The sequence below is a fragment of the Mauremys reevesii genome, linkage group 4 (assembly GCF_016161935.1).
Source record: "Mauremys reevesii isolate NIE-2019 linkage group 4, ASM1616193v1, whole genome shotgun sequence".
Classification (NCBI taxonomy): domain Eukaryota; kingdom Metazoa; phylum Chordata; order Testudines; family Geoemydidae; genus Mauremys; species Mauremys reevesii.
In genome coordinates this window covers 121,206,777-121,222,137 of record NC_052626.1, presented here as the reverse complement: position 1 = coordinate 121,222,137, position 15,361 = coordinate 121,206,777, and the positions used below count along the sequence as shown (strand labels likewise).

Below are 15,361 nucleotides of genomic sequence, written 5' to 3'. Positions count from 1 at the left end.
CTGCCTCTCCCCTCTCCTCCGCCCTGCTCCTCCCGGGGCTTGGCTGACCGTGACTCCCCGCCCTTGTCTCTCCCCTGCAGGGCCGGCGGCTCTTCGGGCTGCGCTGGGGCCGTCTGGAGGAGCCCCTGGGCTTCATTAAGGTGCTGCAGTGGGTGAGTTTGCTACAGAAGCTCTTTCTATTTCGGTACCAGTGAGTGACGTTCCTGCAAAGCAGCGCAGCGCTGGCTGGCTGCACTGGGGAGAGGGGGGGCTGCTCTTTTCGGGGGCGAGTTCTTGGTGAGTGGGGTCTGGGGTAGGGTTAGAGGAGGGAAGGAGCTGGGCATGCGGTGCCCCTCCCAGGCAGGCCTTGTATGTGCAAGGAAGGCCTGCGTCTTTCGGGAGAGGTATGGGAACTGGCCTTAGCCCTGCTCACGTTTCACTCTGGGGAGAGGGGGGAAAAGCTGGCTGCAGTGGTTTAACCTTTCCAGAGCTCTGATCCTGCACATACCAGGCCTCCGCGGTCCCCCAGCTCGCGGAACTCGCCTCTCCCGCCTCCCGTGGGAGAGATTGGAATCCTGCGTTTATTTGGACCCCAGTACTTGGGGCTGAGTGTGTGGGAACCCCCGTCCCCTCTCAACAGATCTGTTATAGAACAGCCTTCTGCCACCTTCTGATCACTGAATCAGGTGGTAATAGCCCCAGTTGTCTGCTATAGCACTGTTAAAAGAACGTGTGTTCCCAGAGCAAAGTTACAATTGTTTTATAGCAGGGGTTCTCAAACGGGGTTGGAATCCCACAGGGGGTCACGAGGTTATTATATGGGGGTCACAAGCTGCTAGCCTCCACTCCAAACCCCGCTTTGCCTCCAGCATTTATAATGGTGTTAAATACACAACAAAGTGTTTTTAATTTATAAGGGGGGGGGTCACACTCAGAGGCTTGCATATGAAAGAGGTCACCAGTACAAAAGTTTGAGAACCCCTGTTTTATAGCGTTGGAGTCAGGCTCCACTCTGAGTGTGTAAGGCATTGTCAAAAGACTTTTACATGTACTGACTCTGTTAAAGGAAAGAACTGTTGTCTAGGGCAGGATGCTGAGAGGTAGGACTCCTGGGTTCTATTCCTACTGACTCTCATGTGACCTTCGGCAAGTTATTTCACCCCCATGAGCTTCAGCATACCCATCCATACGGTGAAGATATGCACCCCCCTTCTCAGCAGCATTTCGCCAAGGCCATAGTGAATTAAACAGGCTATAGAAGAACTCAGCGTTGGTGTTCTGAATACCACCAGTTATGAATTATAAAGTTTGCAAAGGTTACTGTTTAAAAGGCCTTCTGTCTGAATGAGGAACTGCCGCACTAGCGTATCTCATAGCACATCAAGGGTGCTGCATTTGTTTCATGCCTCCAAGTGTTCGTGGTGTGCAGGTCACGCTCTTGATCTGCCAGGATCCAGGGAGCCTGTACTTGGTATATGGTGTGCCATGTATTCAGCATTCGGCTCGCCTGTAGCTCTCTTCATCCGGAAATCACTTCACAAAGGTAGGGGTGTGTCATGGCCCCTGTTTTACAGCTGGGGAGAGTGAAGCAGACAGGGGAGGTGATTTGCCCAAGGTCACTGGCAGGGCTAGGAATAGACCCACATTGCTTGTCCCACCCCACATCCCAGCCCTCACCCACACAGCCTCTGAGAAGCTGGCTGTGACTCTGTTTACTTTGGTTTTAGAGTAGCAACTGTGTTAGTCTGTATCCGCAAAAAGAACAGGAGTACTTGTGGCACCTTAGAGACTAACACATTTATTTTAGCATAAGCTTTCGTGGGCTACAGCCCACTTCATCGGAAGCATGTAAGTGGACTGTAGCCCACGAAAGCTTATGCTGAAATAAATGTGTTAGTCTCTAAGGTGCCACAAGTACTCCTGTTCTGTTTACTTTGGGTTCACACGTCTAGGCCGACATCTTCCCAAAGTAGCTCTGGTTTCGGATCCCTCTGTTTTTGGGAGCCTAACCTGAGACACTGGGAGCCGGATTTTCAGAGGTGCTGAGTGCCTTCAGTCCTGACTAAAGTCAATGGGAGCTGCTGGTGCACAGCACCACTGAAAATTCAACATGTCTCCAGTCAAATAGCCTGAAATAGAGGCATCCAAAATCAGTGGCCGGTCTCACAAACATTGGCCTCACTTCTCACTTAGCCACATCTGAGAGGTGCTGAGTACCCGGAATTCTCACGGAAATCAATTGGAATGGAAAGTGCTTCAGCATGCTGCAGAATCAGGCCTCCAACCAATAGTAGCAAAAGGGTATAAATCCCGGGGAGGGAAAGAAATGATACAGGGCGGTTTGAAGGGGCATAACTAGGAGGGACACTCTAACACTGAACAAAGAAACTTAAGCTGAATGCAGGAAAACAAGGGGTAACAAAGGCCAAGATCCTTAAAGGTATATATGCTGTCAGTGGAAGTTAGGAGCCTAAATACCTTTGAGCATCTGGGTCAAAGAGTTCTTTGTGATATAAAGTCTCAAGTAAAATGGTAGGAGACACATTTAAAGTTAGGCTGGGCAAAGTACTTGGGAATATACAGTACGGAACAGTCCTGCACTGGCTGAGAATGGACAAGGTGACATAAGTCCTGCTTTGCCCCTGACTGCTGTGATTCTCTGCCTGTTCTGTTCAGGATTTGGTTACATAGATCAGTCCTTTATAGATGAAGTGGGAACCCCTCAGTCTGTTCAGCCTACGTTTCCATTCTCTTTCCCGTACACACGCACACAGACAGTTGTTTTCTCTTCCTGTCGCTCATGGGAGCCAGAGTTCAGGGTGCATGAACTTAACCAGAGCTGAGTGTTTCTGCATGAGTTACCAGAAAACTATTCAGAAGCCACATTCATCTCCGCGCCCCCCCCCCCCCCATGCCAGTGGAAGAGAAAGAGAAATTCAACTCAGAACCAAGAACAGGAAATGTCATTTGAGACTCGTAACCGTTTCCTGCATGGATGAATTACACTCTCATTACGGGGGGGAGGCAAAGAAAACAAGACATCAGTTTATTGGTCCTGTAATTGAAAACTGATTTTGGTTTAGAAGCAAAAAAGGCCCTTGACCATCATCAGCCCCAGAAAGTGAATTAAAAGGTGCTTTAAAGGAAAAAGATCCTACCGGGGGCTCAGGCCCTCAGCTTCACAGTTCTGAGAGAGACATTCGGGTATCGGGCTGCATCTTGCAATGAGGCAGCAAGTTTGAGGTTCTTGTGAAAACACAGATTTTTCTTTAATGCAGTCTGTGCTTCTGCCCACGCCACCTGCGTGCATGTCTCCGCATCAGCCGTTCTGGAAACACCAGCTTCTCTGGGAGGTTTCTGAACTGTTGGTTCTGGGCTTTAGGGCACAAGTGGCCCTGCGGTGAAACTCTTCCAAGGAGCCTGCTCACCCATCCATCCGCATGGGCAGGTAATCCCCACTGAGGCCAATGGGGCGGGGAAGAACCGCGTGCAGCTTTAGGTCTCGTGGGATGGCATCCAGGTCCCTTCTCTGCCTGTGGCAGTTCCCTTCCACACACCCCCAAACCCATTGTGCTCCTCCCTCTGCCAAGCAAGTGCAGGGAGCCTCATGGAGTGCACACAAGCTGGCCAGTGAGCGATGTGGGGAAGGGAGCCAGTAAGAAGAGATCTTTGGGATGGCGCCCGGCCAGCCTGTGTTGCTGGCACAGATGGGCAGGGATGGAACAGAGGAGCTTAGCAGGGAGGAGGAATCACTGAGCGCGTGGGCTGTCTATCAACTGTGCTGGACGGTTACTAGTGCTGTCAGCTGTTCGGTGGTGGGGATCAGGCCCCATGGAGCCCCCACAGGAAGCACTGGTGTGACAGATCTTTGGAACGGGGAAGCTTAATGAGCCAGCGATGTGTTCACTGCCTTGTGCACTCAGGTGTCCTGGTGCTGTGCTGCAGTCAGTGGGGCCTGTCTGCCCGTGCAGCTTAGTGTCTTCTTTGTGAGCAGAGCCCCGGGTGCCATGATGTGCCCCAGGGGGAGGCATCAGCCCCATTGTCTCCAGCAGTGAGACAGCTCTTGCTGTCTTTAAGCCATGATGCCTATGTCAGTCCCTGCAGCTATTCTCTGCCCTTACCTACTGGTTTCTAAGTGATTCTTAGAGCAGCTAGTAGTTGGAGGTGGGTGTGGTGCAAAGCAGACACGCATGCTGTGTAAATACCTCTGCCAACCTGGCATGTTGCCTGTTAGGGTTTCTTCCTGTGCCGACCCTCCTCAGCCCCGGAACCTGCAAAAGGCCTTGTTAGAAAGGAGAGTTATGGGAGTCATCCTGGTGGTGCTGTTGTTCCCTTCCCTGGGGCTGGTGCATACTGGGGTCTGCTAGAGCCGGGGTCAGGGAGTTAAGACACTGAGGTTCTATTCCCAGCACTGCTACTACCTGCCTTTGTGTTCCTGGGAAAGTCACTTCCCTGCTCTGGGCCTCATCTCCGCCTGCAGTAGGAATCAATGGGCCTGCTCCGCAGCTGCTGTAAACTGGTGTAGCTCTGCTGAAGTGAGAGCACCAGTCTGGGGGCACATACCAGTGACGGGGAACGTGCATCCTGAGAGAGACTGTAATCTGAGATCGCACCTCTCGTTGTCCTTGCAAACGTGTCTGGTCCTCTCTGAGGAAGGAACGTACTTAGTTCGTATGCAACATAGCAAGTAGAATCCCAACCAGCCGAACTGGGAAGAGAGGCTGGCTCAGAGGATTCTTGGGATGTAGAGAACTGTTGCTGCCAGCTTGGCCAGCTTCCAGTCAGGGGAGCAGTGACTGAGAGCTCTGGTGGTGGCTCGCCAATGGTGGTCTCAGCCCAGTTCCATATCCCAGAACCTCCATCCCAGTTGGCAGTGACTGGCCCCCTTACTGAGCCTCAGCCAGAATGGACTATGGAGACTGCTTCCGTCTCTGTCTGGGTCATAGCACTGCCTGGTCTTCTGTGAGGAAGAGGTTGATTCCAGCTCCACGTTTTCCTCCCCCTGCACTGCTGCTCAGGGGAGTGCTCTAAGACCGGTTGCTTGGGAGACAGGGGTGCTCAGGAGCCCTGGGTTCTGTTTCTCCATGTTTTGCTTGCCTTGGCCTGTTCTGATTTCTTGTTACAAATGTTATCACTGAAGGAAAAGACCTTGCTGACTGGGTTTTCTGCTGGGGGTCCTTGCACCAGGTGACAGGGATGTCATATGACCATGGCACTACATTGCAACTGTTGAGGATGTTGCCTTGATGATGATGTGTGAATGCACCATTGTTATATTGTGATGATGCCCCAAATAAACTCAGGACTATTTACCTGTGAACACTGAGGCTATCTTGTAAATTTCAGGAGGCGTGGTGAGCCCAGAAGAGCTACTTGCTAGCACCTGTTGCATGTTGCTAGTTCACTGTCACCAGCTGGAGTCCCTCTGACTCCAAAACCTTTTGCTTTTCTCTTCCAGCTCTTTGCCATTTTTGCCTTTGGATCCTGTGGCTCTTTCAGTGGGGAGACAGGGGCTACTGTGAAATGCAATGATGACCTGAAAGAGATGACCGCCATCTCTGTCCAGTTTGGATACCCTTTCAGGTAACGAGGGGCCTTGCTGGGCACTAACGCAGAGGATGCTTCCTCCCCAGAGTTACATGCCACTAGAGATGGTAATCAATCCATCTGAATAGACAGACTGGCCTGACAACAATGCTTGACTCAATGGAGAGAGGTCTGTGAAAGCACCAGAACCCATATCTTCCCCCCCCAGCTTCCCAGATGAGTGCTTTCCCCAAACCAGTACACTCTGACTTGCTTTTATTACGGTTTTCAAAAAGGAAACACTTTTTGGGGCAATGTATTGTTAACCAGTGGAACTCACTGCTGCATGATATTTCTGACAGAACAGGACTCTCACTGCAGGTTTTTCTTTAATTTTAATGCTACCTAAACAGATTGAACTTAGTCTGGGAGTTGAAGGGTGGCTGTTTAACTGCTCCCATTGAAAAATGCCTCCCATTTGGGCTCTGCTTTGGGTTTTGAAAACCCCTTCTGCAATGGGTGTGGGCAAAGGAAGGGGAGAAGGCAGGGTGGCATAGGTCTTAATTACCCAAAACTAACTGTAAATAGGAAGCTGCGAGGGAACGGATCCAAAGAAAATGGCCTTTGGATGCCTGAAGAGTGGGGGCAAGTGAGCACAGGATGGACACTGCCTGATCCCATGGTGTGCCAGGGAAGTTGGTTCCTAGGCCAGCTTAGTTGCAAAGAGAACAAGGCATTTTTAAATAAACAAGTGGGGAGAGCCAGCGAGAGGCGCTGTCAGCCTTCCCCTCCACGCTCTGCCGAAGCCCTGTCTATGCAAGGCTCCTATGGCCACTGAAGCACCATAACTCAGACCGATTCATACCAGCTGAGGATCTGTCTCCATTGAAGTCAGTGGAGCTGCATCCTTTGACATCAGCATGTCTTAGACCTGCTTTGAGGAGTAAATGGTGCTTAAAATGGTGCCAGCTGCCTCCCTAGGGCTCCCAGCGTTGCTGCTGCCGGTGGAGCTCAGCTGGGGTTAGCAATGTTTGAAAAACTACCTTTGTGGAGAAAAGGGAACTGCAGTCAGGCTACAAGATGTAAATAAGGTTATGGCCAATGGAGAAACCTCCCCCTCAGCCCAGTCCAGATCTCTTCTCACCTCAGCAGAGCAGACCCCGCTCCTCGGGCCAGAGTCGGGCCATGCTTTCTCACGTGAGCGCCTGCAGGTCGTGTGTTTTGTTGATTATATTTTTTTCTCTCTCCCTTGAAACAGGTTTTGTCCAGTAACAGAGACACCCACCCACTGGGGATTTGCTCAGGAATGCAGTGTTCTGTATGGGCTCATCTTCTCGGCCCTCTGCTAGGTGACTTAGGGACCTTGAAAGCAGGGTTAATCAATGCTTGAATAGCTTTGACTGCATCGTATTTAAAGGTGTATCCGCTCCGAGCATCTCCTGGAGACAGAATACCCAAGGGAGAGCCAGTCCATTACGGACAGATCTGATCTGAGCCCTTTAGCTCTTCATCCAAGAGAGCATTTCAAACGCAGACCCCAGAGCATAGGGAACCCTTTGCCCAAGACAAGCTAAGGAGGCTGTATGGCTGAGCTGAAACCTTTTGGACATCTTCAGGCTGCATTGTATGGATGAATGCATGAATAGACCCGGTATCAGTTCCCACAAGAGAGGAATATGTGCCACTATTATCTGAGGCAAATAGCGTAGCAAAGCTTCAAAGAATGATTAGGTATTTGTATGAATAAGAGCAGCACCTTCAGTTATAGTAGCTCTGATAATAACTGGAAGGGCTTTTAGTCCTCATGCTTCAGGGCATATGCTGATCATCAGCTGGGTCAGGAAGAAATTCTTCTCCCCCCTGCCCTGCCCCCTGGTATGGCATTTAAAACAAGGTATTTTTCTTCAAGCATCTTGCACTGGTCACTATGGAGAGATGAGATGCTGGACTAGATAGATAAACCATTGATCTGTTCAGTCAAGCAGTTTCTCTGCTCGATTCTCTGTAGGTTGGAGGGCTCAGAGATCCTCCTTAATCAGCTAATGTAGGTGTATGGAGAAAACCATCATCATTCAGAGGTGACTACTTTAAACCCTTGTAGCTCACAGGTGTCAGTGTCACAGCTGTGAATTCTGAGTGCTATGCTATGGGCTGGCTGCATGCCTGACCCCCTCACTGGTGTCTCTGGATGTGCCCCTTCAGGTGTCAGGCCTCATGCCTTTACTTCCCTGGGGGTGGAATTACATGATTCTCTCACTCTTAGACTGGGCCCTGTGCTTCAGCACCTTGTGTATCTACCGTGCTTACCCCGACAGGTCCGAGTGGGTTCAGCACCAGTGGGTCATCCCTTTGGGAGCTTGTAAGCAGTGGTTAGTACAAAGAACCAGAGAGCCTTCTACACCAAAGCATTGTTCAGCCTTAACAGTAGGAGCCAGGCATAACATGAGAGAAGGATTAAACAAGAAACAGTCTGCACTCATATCTCTTACCTAAAGTCCACCACCCCCTAGGAAGCCCAGAATGCCAGATTTCTTCAATTCCCCCAAATGGGTGTCTGTGTCTATCTGCCCCTCCCTGACAAGGCAGAGAGAGATTTTTTAACTGTTTGGTTTCTGTTTCGTTGGTTGGCTCCCAGTACTGGCAGAACAAGTCTTGTAACTTGGCTGGAGCCTGGAAATAGCAACTTCACAGCAAATAGCTCAGGCTTCCTCTTTTAATGAGTGGCTGGTTGCTTATCTGCAGCCATTGTGTTGCCTTCCTACTTTTTCCTAGTCAGTCCTACTATTAAACTAAACCAACTCATACAGAGACAGTGAATGTCCCAACAACCCACCATAGCCAACAACCAGGTCACATACGGTGTTCATAAATCATCACCCGCTCCTCTCCACATCCTGCACAGCTGTTCCTTTACTCCACAGGCTGTAAACTTGCAAAAGGGGCAGCTGGCCTTGGAAAATATCCCTCAGTCACCTATTTGGAGGTGTGGTAGGGAGAGGGAATATACTGCAGGATCCATCACCGCCATTCCTGACTGCTGCTGAGGTCGGGAGGCAAGTTGCTGCAGACTTCAGCTCATGTTTTAGGTATAGGCCATAGCTGGAAGCAGGGTACTGGCACTGATGAGCCAATGGTCTGTTCCATTATGGTCGGCATTCGTTAATCCCTCAGCCGCCCCAAAGCCAGAAAGGTTTGTCAAGCAGCAAGGAAGTCAAAGCGAGCACAGGAGTAGCCCCATTTGTTAGGGATCAGCAAAAAGGCCTCTCGGGTGAGCAGAAAAGAGGCCAGAATTAGATTGAAATCCAGCCTGTGAAGCTAAACGTATGAAAAGTGTGAACATGGCTATATCTATCCACACATCTCGGCCTGCCTGCCAACATTTGATAGCTATAAATAGAGGCACACCTCTGATCTCCACTGAAATGCATCTGACTAGGAGCACTGCTAGGAGGCTCAGAGAGGGGGGAAATGGAGAACCGTGCTACTGAAATAACAGTGACTGTCCCTGCTCAATAGGGACAGTTGGCAAGAAGGCGTGGCGAGGCCTTGGGCATACCTCCGTTCCTCCTTAACAAGTGCTCGCACCATTAGAGCTCCTCTAGGGACCTCCAACATATGCAAGACTCCTGCCCAGGTCCAAACACAAGATGGAAGAGTATAGCTCTCATCCCAGTCTGCTAAGGGTGCACCACCAAACTCACCGCCCGAGATGATGAACACAGGGAGAGTTTTAAGCATCTAGTGAACTTGTCCCCGTTTGAGGGTCCCTGTTTGTTGATACATTTCACCGAATGGAAAGCAGGCTCCTCTGTTTCACTGTCCAGATCAGGTCCTCATCCTCCATCCTGACATACACAGGCCGAGCCAAGTGGAGCGTTGCCCATTTAGACCTGCTCTGACCTGGCCCTCGCTTTCTGCTCAGTTTCCAGCTGTAGTTCTTGGGTACTAGCCTGGTGCTGTTGTTTTCAGCTGCATGACAGTGAAGGGAGAGAATCAGGTCAAAGAGAAAATCCCCCTTTTCCTTTAAAGTCAAACTTGGTGGGTGGGGTGATTGGGTCAGAAAGTTTTCCCCCCCTTGGTGGCTGTGTCATATTCAGCGTCGGATGGTGGTGACAGAAAGTTACCTGTTTACCTATGGGGCTTGACTGCCGTGGACAGAGAGCTCACTGCCCGGGCAGGGTGCAGTCTAATCAGCACATACAGAATTGGAATGCAGGTGCCATCTGATGGCTCTTAGCAGCCTGTATGAAATGAGTGGGTGGGTGTCATACCGGAACTGAAGTGACAAGTCACAAAATCCTTTCTGTTACTGGCATGAATCAGCCCCATTGCTGGCAGCCTTAGCAGAGAGGTGGTTGGATACCATGGTGATGGTGATGGGCAACCTTATGGAAACCCAGATAGATAGAGTGGCCAAGGACTGACTGCTGTGGAATCTGAACTCGCTCCTAGAGTGTGTCTCCCCTATCAAATCATCCAGGGGTAGTGCTGCTCCAGTGTAAGAGCAAGTGTAGACCAGACACCAGCATTTATACAGCCATGGGCATGGCTACTGGTGCAGGTCAAGCCTTAGAAGGGATGAGGCATGTTGATAGGCTGAAGTGTGGGGACCTTTCCCTGCCACTGCCCATGCTGTCCTTGCTCTGTGGATACTCCCGCCCATGACCCCCCCAGCCCCAAGACCACACTGACAACCTCCTGCAGAGGCAGGCCAAGACAGCTGTCCATCTGTCCAGGGGGAGGAAGCAGAACAGGGGTTTCTCTGTGACTGTGGGGCCTTTTTCCAGGCCCTTGTCCGTTCACGCATCCAGGCAGGATTCCTATGGGTGCCATCCACTAACTCCTTGGACTTCTCTGGGCAGCAGGTGCTCTGGGGGGTTCTCTGCTCAGTGTCTCCCTCTGCATCGCTGGTTTTATCTCATGACCTGCACCGCCAATCCTGTTGGCTTTTGTCCCCCATACTCAGTCCACCATATCTGGGTTCCATGGCCCCGCCCCTGTCTGAGGGGGTGGGCCTTCCAAGGCTCTGCCCACCAATCCCAGCCTTCAGACAGGCTGGCTCCCTTTACCCAAGAGGGCGGATGGAGGTCTCACCTTCCTCCCTGCTAAATGCGTCTCTCCCCATCCCTTTCTCTGTGGGCAGGTTATCCAGGATTCCCTTTGAGATGCCTGTCTGCGAGGGCAACGCCACTAAAAGGACTCTGCATCTCATGGGGGACTTCTCGGCCCCCTCCGAGTTCTTCGTGACCCTGGGAGTCTTCTCCTTCCTGTACAGCATGGCAGCCCTGGTGATCTACCTGCGATTTCACTCCCTTTACACAGAGAACAAGAGGCTTCCCTTTGCGGTGAGATCCCTGCCATAGCCCCCAGGGCTGGGGTTTGTTTGGTGGCTCTTACGGCTGTGGGGCTTGTTCTAAAGAACCTGTGCCAGAGCACAGGGCTGGGAGTTAGCCCCCAGGTCTCCTGGGTCTGATTTCTGGCTCCGCCACTGACTCACTATGGGGCCTTGGGCAAGTCACTTCCCATTTCTCGGGAGGAGAAGTTTGGGAAGGCAGAGCTGAGCAGCTGAGGGCTTCCCCCACCATTGAGCCATCATTCTGTCCCCGCAGCCCCTTCCAGCCTGGGAGCTCTCCCTGTGGTGCTGTCACGGAGCTGACCCATAGCAGGCACCTTCCCCCTTATCCCAGCCAGGGTCAGCAGCCAAGTGATTGAGCCTTCAACTCTGTGTGCTAGGTGCAAAGGCTGAAGGCAGTTTCAGAGCTGGGGCTTGCAGATGAAAGCTGCAGGCCCTGTGGTGGGATGTAGCAGGATGTCTGTTTGGTGCCCAGGGCTTCAAGTCAAGAAAGGGAGGCATTAGATGCAGACAGCAAGGGCAGACTGAAGCTGTGCAGTGCAAGGCAGGCGGTCCTAAACCCCTTTGCTTATCAAAGAACAGGGGAGATGCATACATTGCGGGGAGGTGCTGGGATACTTGTGGGACCCTCCAGGGAATTTAGGGGCCTTTCTGGAGCATTGGGCCTAGATCTTTTGGAGTTTGCCCTAGTCTGCTAGCCAGAGGGGCTGGGGCAGAGCTGGGGGGCTGGTCCCTGGGCAGGTGGTGTTGGGAGGCAGCATAGGCCAGGTGGGGTGGAGGTCCTGGAGCTAGAAGAGCATTCCCATCTCCATGCCTGGGGCTGGGGCGAGTGAGAGGAGCCCTGCTGTGCACAGCACCAGAACCAACATGATGTTTCCTTCCTTCTGCCGCCCTCCCAGGATTTCTGCGTGAGCGTCTCCTTCACCTTCTTCTGGCTGGTGGCGGCTGCAGCCTGGGGCAAAGGCCTGTCAGACGTGAAGGGGGCCACGCGGCCATCCAGTCTCATCGCCGCCATGTCCGTGTGCCATCTCAAACAGGCGGTGTGCAACGCCGGGGCCACGCCGGCCATGGGGCTGGCCAACATCTCTGTGGTAAGAGCCTGCAGCGAAGCCAGCGCCACAGCTGTGCACAGGCAAAGGGGGCAGGGGACCCATTCGGCCAGATTTACACCTGGTGTAAATGGGCTGTGCTCCGTTGAAATGAACGGCCCATTCAGGATCTAGTCCACAAGCTGCAAAGCCTGTGACCACAAAACTGGAGTAGAGCGCTGGTGGAGACGCCTCTTAGGCTGTGCCATGCCCTGGGTGGGGGTGGGGGCGTTATCAGCACTGGGGTTTGATCCAGGGACCATGAGCTGCTACTGACTGAGCTCCAGCACCTGGCTCTGTTAGCCAGAGCTGGACCAGGCCCATTGGCCTCTGTACATGGACTGCCTGCGCCTAGGGGAGATGGATGGCCACATGGTGCTGTAGTTTAACCAGTGCACCAAGGGAAGTCAGCATGCCAGGAACTGCACAGACACCCTGGGGTCAATGGTGCATTGAGTGCTGTCTCTGTACTGAGTGCATTGCCCTGAGAGGCAGTCACGGGGAGTGGATGTGTGCGCTCTGAGTGACTTAGCTACTTCTTCAGCACCAGAACAGGGGCAGAGGCAGCGGCTGAAGAGTTGAGGGGATTTTGCCAAGTCTGCATGGCCTCTAGCCTGGGGAGCTAAGGGAAGTTTTCTGTTAGCTGTAGCCTTTGAGCCCCCAGCCACTGGGGGGCCATGCAGCGGAGAGCCGAGCCGTTCTGATTCCACCCAGGAGCGGGGTGTACACGGCCGGACGCACGCATGCGCCTGAGGCTGGGAGTGCACTGATGGTAATTGTGCCCTTTGCTCTCTCTGACTCTCCCCTAGCTCTTTGGCTTCATCAATTTTATCCTGTGGGCTGGAAACTGCTGGTTTGTGTTTAAAGAGACCTCGTGGCACGCGCAGGCCACCAACAAGGAGAATTCTGCTGAACAGGGAGCCATCGACAAGCAATAAAGGCCCTCTCTGCCTGTCCACCCCCCTCAAGACCTTCTCCCACCCTGGACAGCTGGTACCTTGTCACATACATGCCTTCATCCCAGCGCTGTGGGACCGTGTTCTGTGCAAGCTCCATCCTCATGTTGGCATCTCTCCTGAGCATTCTGGGATGCCCGCCTATGAGTGACTGGCAGGCGGAAGTCCTGGCTCAGTCCCAGGTATACAGAACTCGTTGCAGACTCCAAGGTTCTGGTAGCAGGGTTTATTATTTTTGTTAATAAGTGTAATTTATTTGTTTCTGTGTTCCTGCCCCCCCAGCCTGCGGCTGTGTGGAATTGCTCTTCACAGCTGCTGTGATGAGCGTAAACCAATCAGGAGTTTAGATGCCACAAGATGGGGTACGGAGTCACTTGCAGGTGAGAGTGGATGCACTGGGGAGATCTAAGACTGGGGCACTCATGCAAGAGCATCCCCCCACTGCCCAACCATGGAAAGGCAGAGGCTGTCTCAGACCTACCCCCTACTTGACTACGAACAAGGGAGACAGACTAAGATGCAGAAAGGGAAGGTGGAGAATATGCTATTTCTTGCTCCTGGGAGAAGGCCGGTATATTTCTCCTCTCCCCTTCTGCCTGCAGCATTGTGTATGTCCTGGAGGAGGCTGATGGAGGGTTTTCAGCTGCCCTTGAACTCCAGTTTGGCTCAGTGGCAGACCACGCATTAGGCCAGATAATCTAGTGTAGCAGCAGCTTGATACGGGAGTGTGATCCTGCCCTTGCCGGACAGTGCTCTAGGAGGGCTTTCCCATCTCTGATCGCACACACGGGCAATGCGGGGGGTAGGTGATTCCTTACTCAGATCGCCAGATCGTTCCTCTTCCCAAGGCAGCCCGCCCTATTAGCAGCTCTTGGTGCTCGTCCCCTCCCTGTCCTACAGCTGAGGAGCTGCCCCAAATTCCTCCAATCCCTCCTTATAAAACCTCCGAGTGTGTGTGAGTGTCCGCTCCATCGGCTCCCTGAGGGGCAGCAGCAGGGGACTGACCCTCTCCAGTGCTCTGAGCCAGACAGCTTTGCTTGGCTTCTAGGAGACTTTTTTCACAGCCGGAGGAGCCACTAGCTGATTTTATGACCCTAGGCGGAAGGACCCAGGGCTGAGCTGTGCTGACACCGGCACAAGCAGAAGGGAAGCTTTGTCCAAACAGAGTGTTCAGATCATCATCAGTCTCCTTGTCTGCAGTAGTAAGGCCGTCCCCTTACCCCACTGGCACTATACCAGCTGTTCCTACTAGTCCTATCCCTGGAGGCCAGCAACACTGATTGGTGACAGAACCCCTGAACAGTACTGTCGTCCCCCCTGGCCACTGGGGGACGAGGCAGCTGGCCCCGAGCCCATTGGTATTTTAACCCCTGACCCCCCAAGGTGCTCTGTGCTCCCGGAGCCGCTGGTCAGAATGGTAGCGTGGCATCCCAGGTCCCAAAGACAGCCCTGCTTTGTTCTTGGAGAAGGGGCTTGTTCAGCGGCTGCTTTAGTGCCCTGAACTCTGTAAACCCCTCTGAGCTTCAGGGCATTGCTCTGTTGCAAAGGGCTCGCTGCCTCCCTTACAGACAGGTGAGAGCTTTGGTTCAGGGGCCCGGGGAATCCAGGCTCCTCGCTGACTCTTCTGGGCTTGCTCTCTCCCTTTCCTCCCTCCGCCCCCCACAATGGGGGTGCCTCCCTTCTGCTGAGGGAGAGACCAGTGTTAATGGTGCTTTGTTAGCTGGGGACCTTCTCTTCAGCAAAGACCCAATTCCTGCATATTTTGTACATTTCCCCTCCGCCAGCACCTCTTGCCCCTCTACAGCAGCCAGGCTCTGGCCAGTTGTAGGGAGCCCTGTGGTGTCTCTGCCCCAGAACCGCAGGGGACTGAGCCCCACAGAGCTGCGATGCCCAGTTCCCTGCAGCACAGACCCAGTGCCACATGCTGTGGTCCTTACTGTGGCCATTGGATGCCCTGCAGGACAAGAGAATCGACCAAACTGTTGCTGGAGGGCTTCCCCCTCCCCACCCAGGCTTCCAGTCCAGCCGGCCCTGGGCCGACTTCTGTCCTTGAGTTCCTAGAGGTATAAACCCTCATGTTTTTTGGGGGAGGGATAGCTTAGTGGTTTGAGCACTGGCCTGCTAAACCCAGGGTTGTGAGTTCAGTCCCTGAGGGGGCCACTTAGGGAACTGGGGCAAAAATCTGTCTGGGGATTGGTTCCGCTTTGAGCAGGGGGTTGGCCTAGATGACCTCCCAAGGGTCCCCTCCAACCCTGATATCCTATGATAAGCCACCACTAGCTGCCAAGGGTCAGGAAGAAGCTTCCCCTGTGGCCAGGCTATTCCATAAATGTCCAGTAGGGGTTTTCTTGTACCTTCCTCTGAAGCAGCTGGTGCTGGAGATCAGATCCCAGACTAGGCAGACCACTGGTCTGATAATTCCTACACTCCCATGGTGGCTCCAAGGGTACCAGGACAAC

At 52.8% G+C, this 15,361-nt stretch overlaps 1 protein-coding gene across 2 annotated transcripts in view; it reads left to right on the top strand.

Annotated features, from left to right (window-relative positions):
* The window catches only part of SYPL2 (synaptophysin like 2), a 32,391-nt gene extending 19,422 nt beyond the window's left edge, over positions 1 to 12,969 (top strand). For both annotated transcript variants that reach the window (XM_039538679.1, XM_039538678.1), the window contains exons 2-6: positions 81 to 152; positions 5,438 to 5,562; positions 10,649 to 10,850; positions 11,758 to 11,949; positions 12,756 to 12,969. In XM_039538679.1, coding sequence (XP_039394613.1) covers positions 81 to 152; positions 5,438 to 5,562; positions 10,649 to 10,850; positions 11,758 to 11,949; positions 12,756 to 12,884 — 720 coding nt within the window. In that variant the 3' untranslated portion in view covers positions 12,885 to 12,969. The remainder of the gene's footprint in view (positions 1 to 80; positions 153 to 5,437; positions 5,563 to 10,648; positions 10,851 to 11,757; positions 11,950 to 12,755) is intronic.
* The last annotated feature ends 2,392 nt before the right edge of the window (positions 12,970 to 15,361 follow it).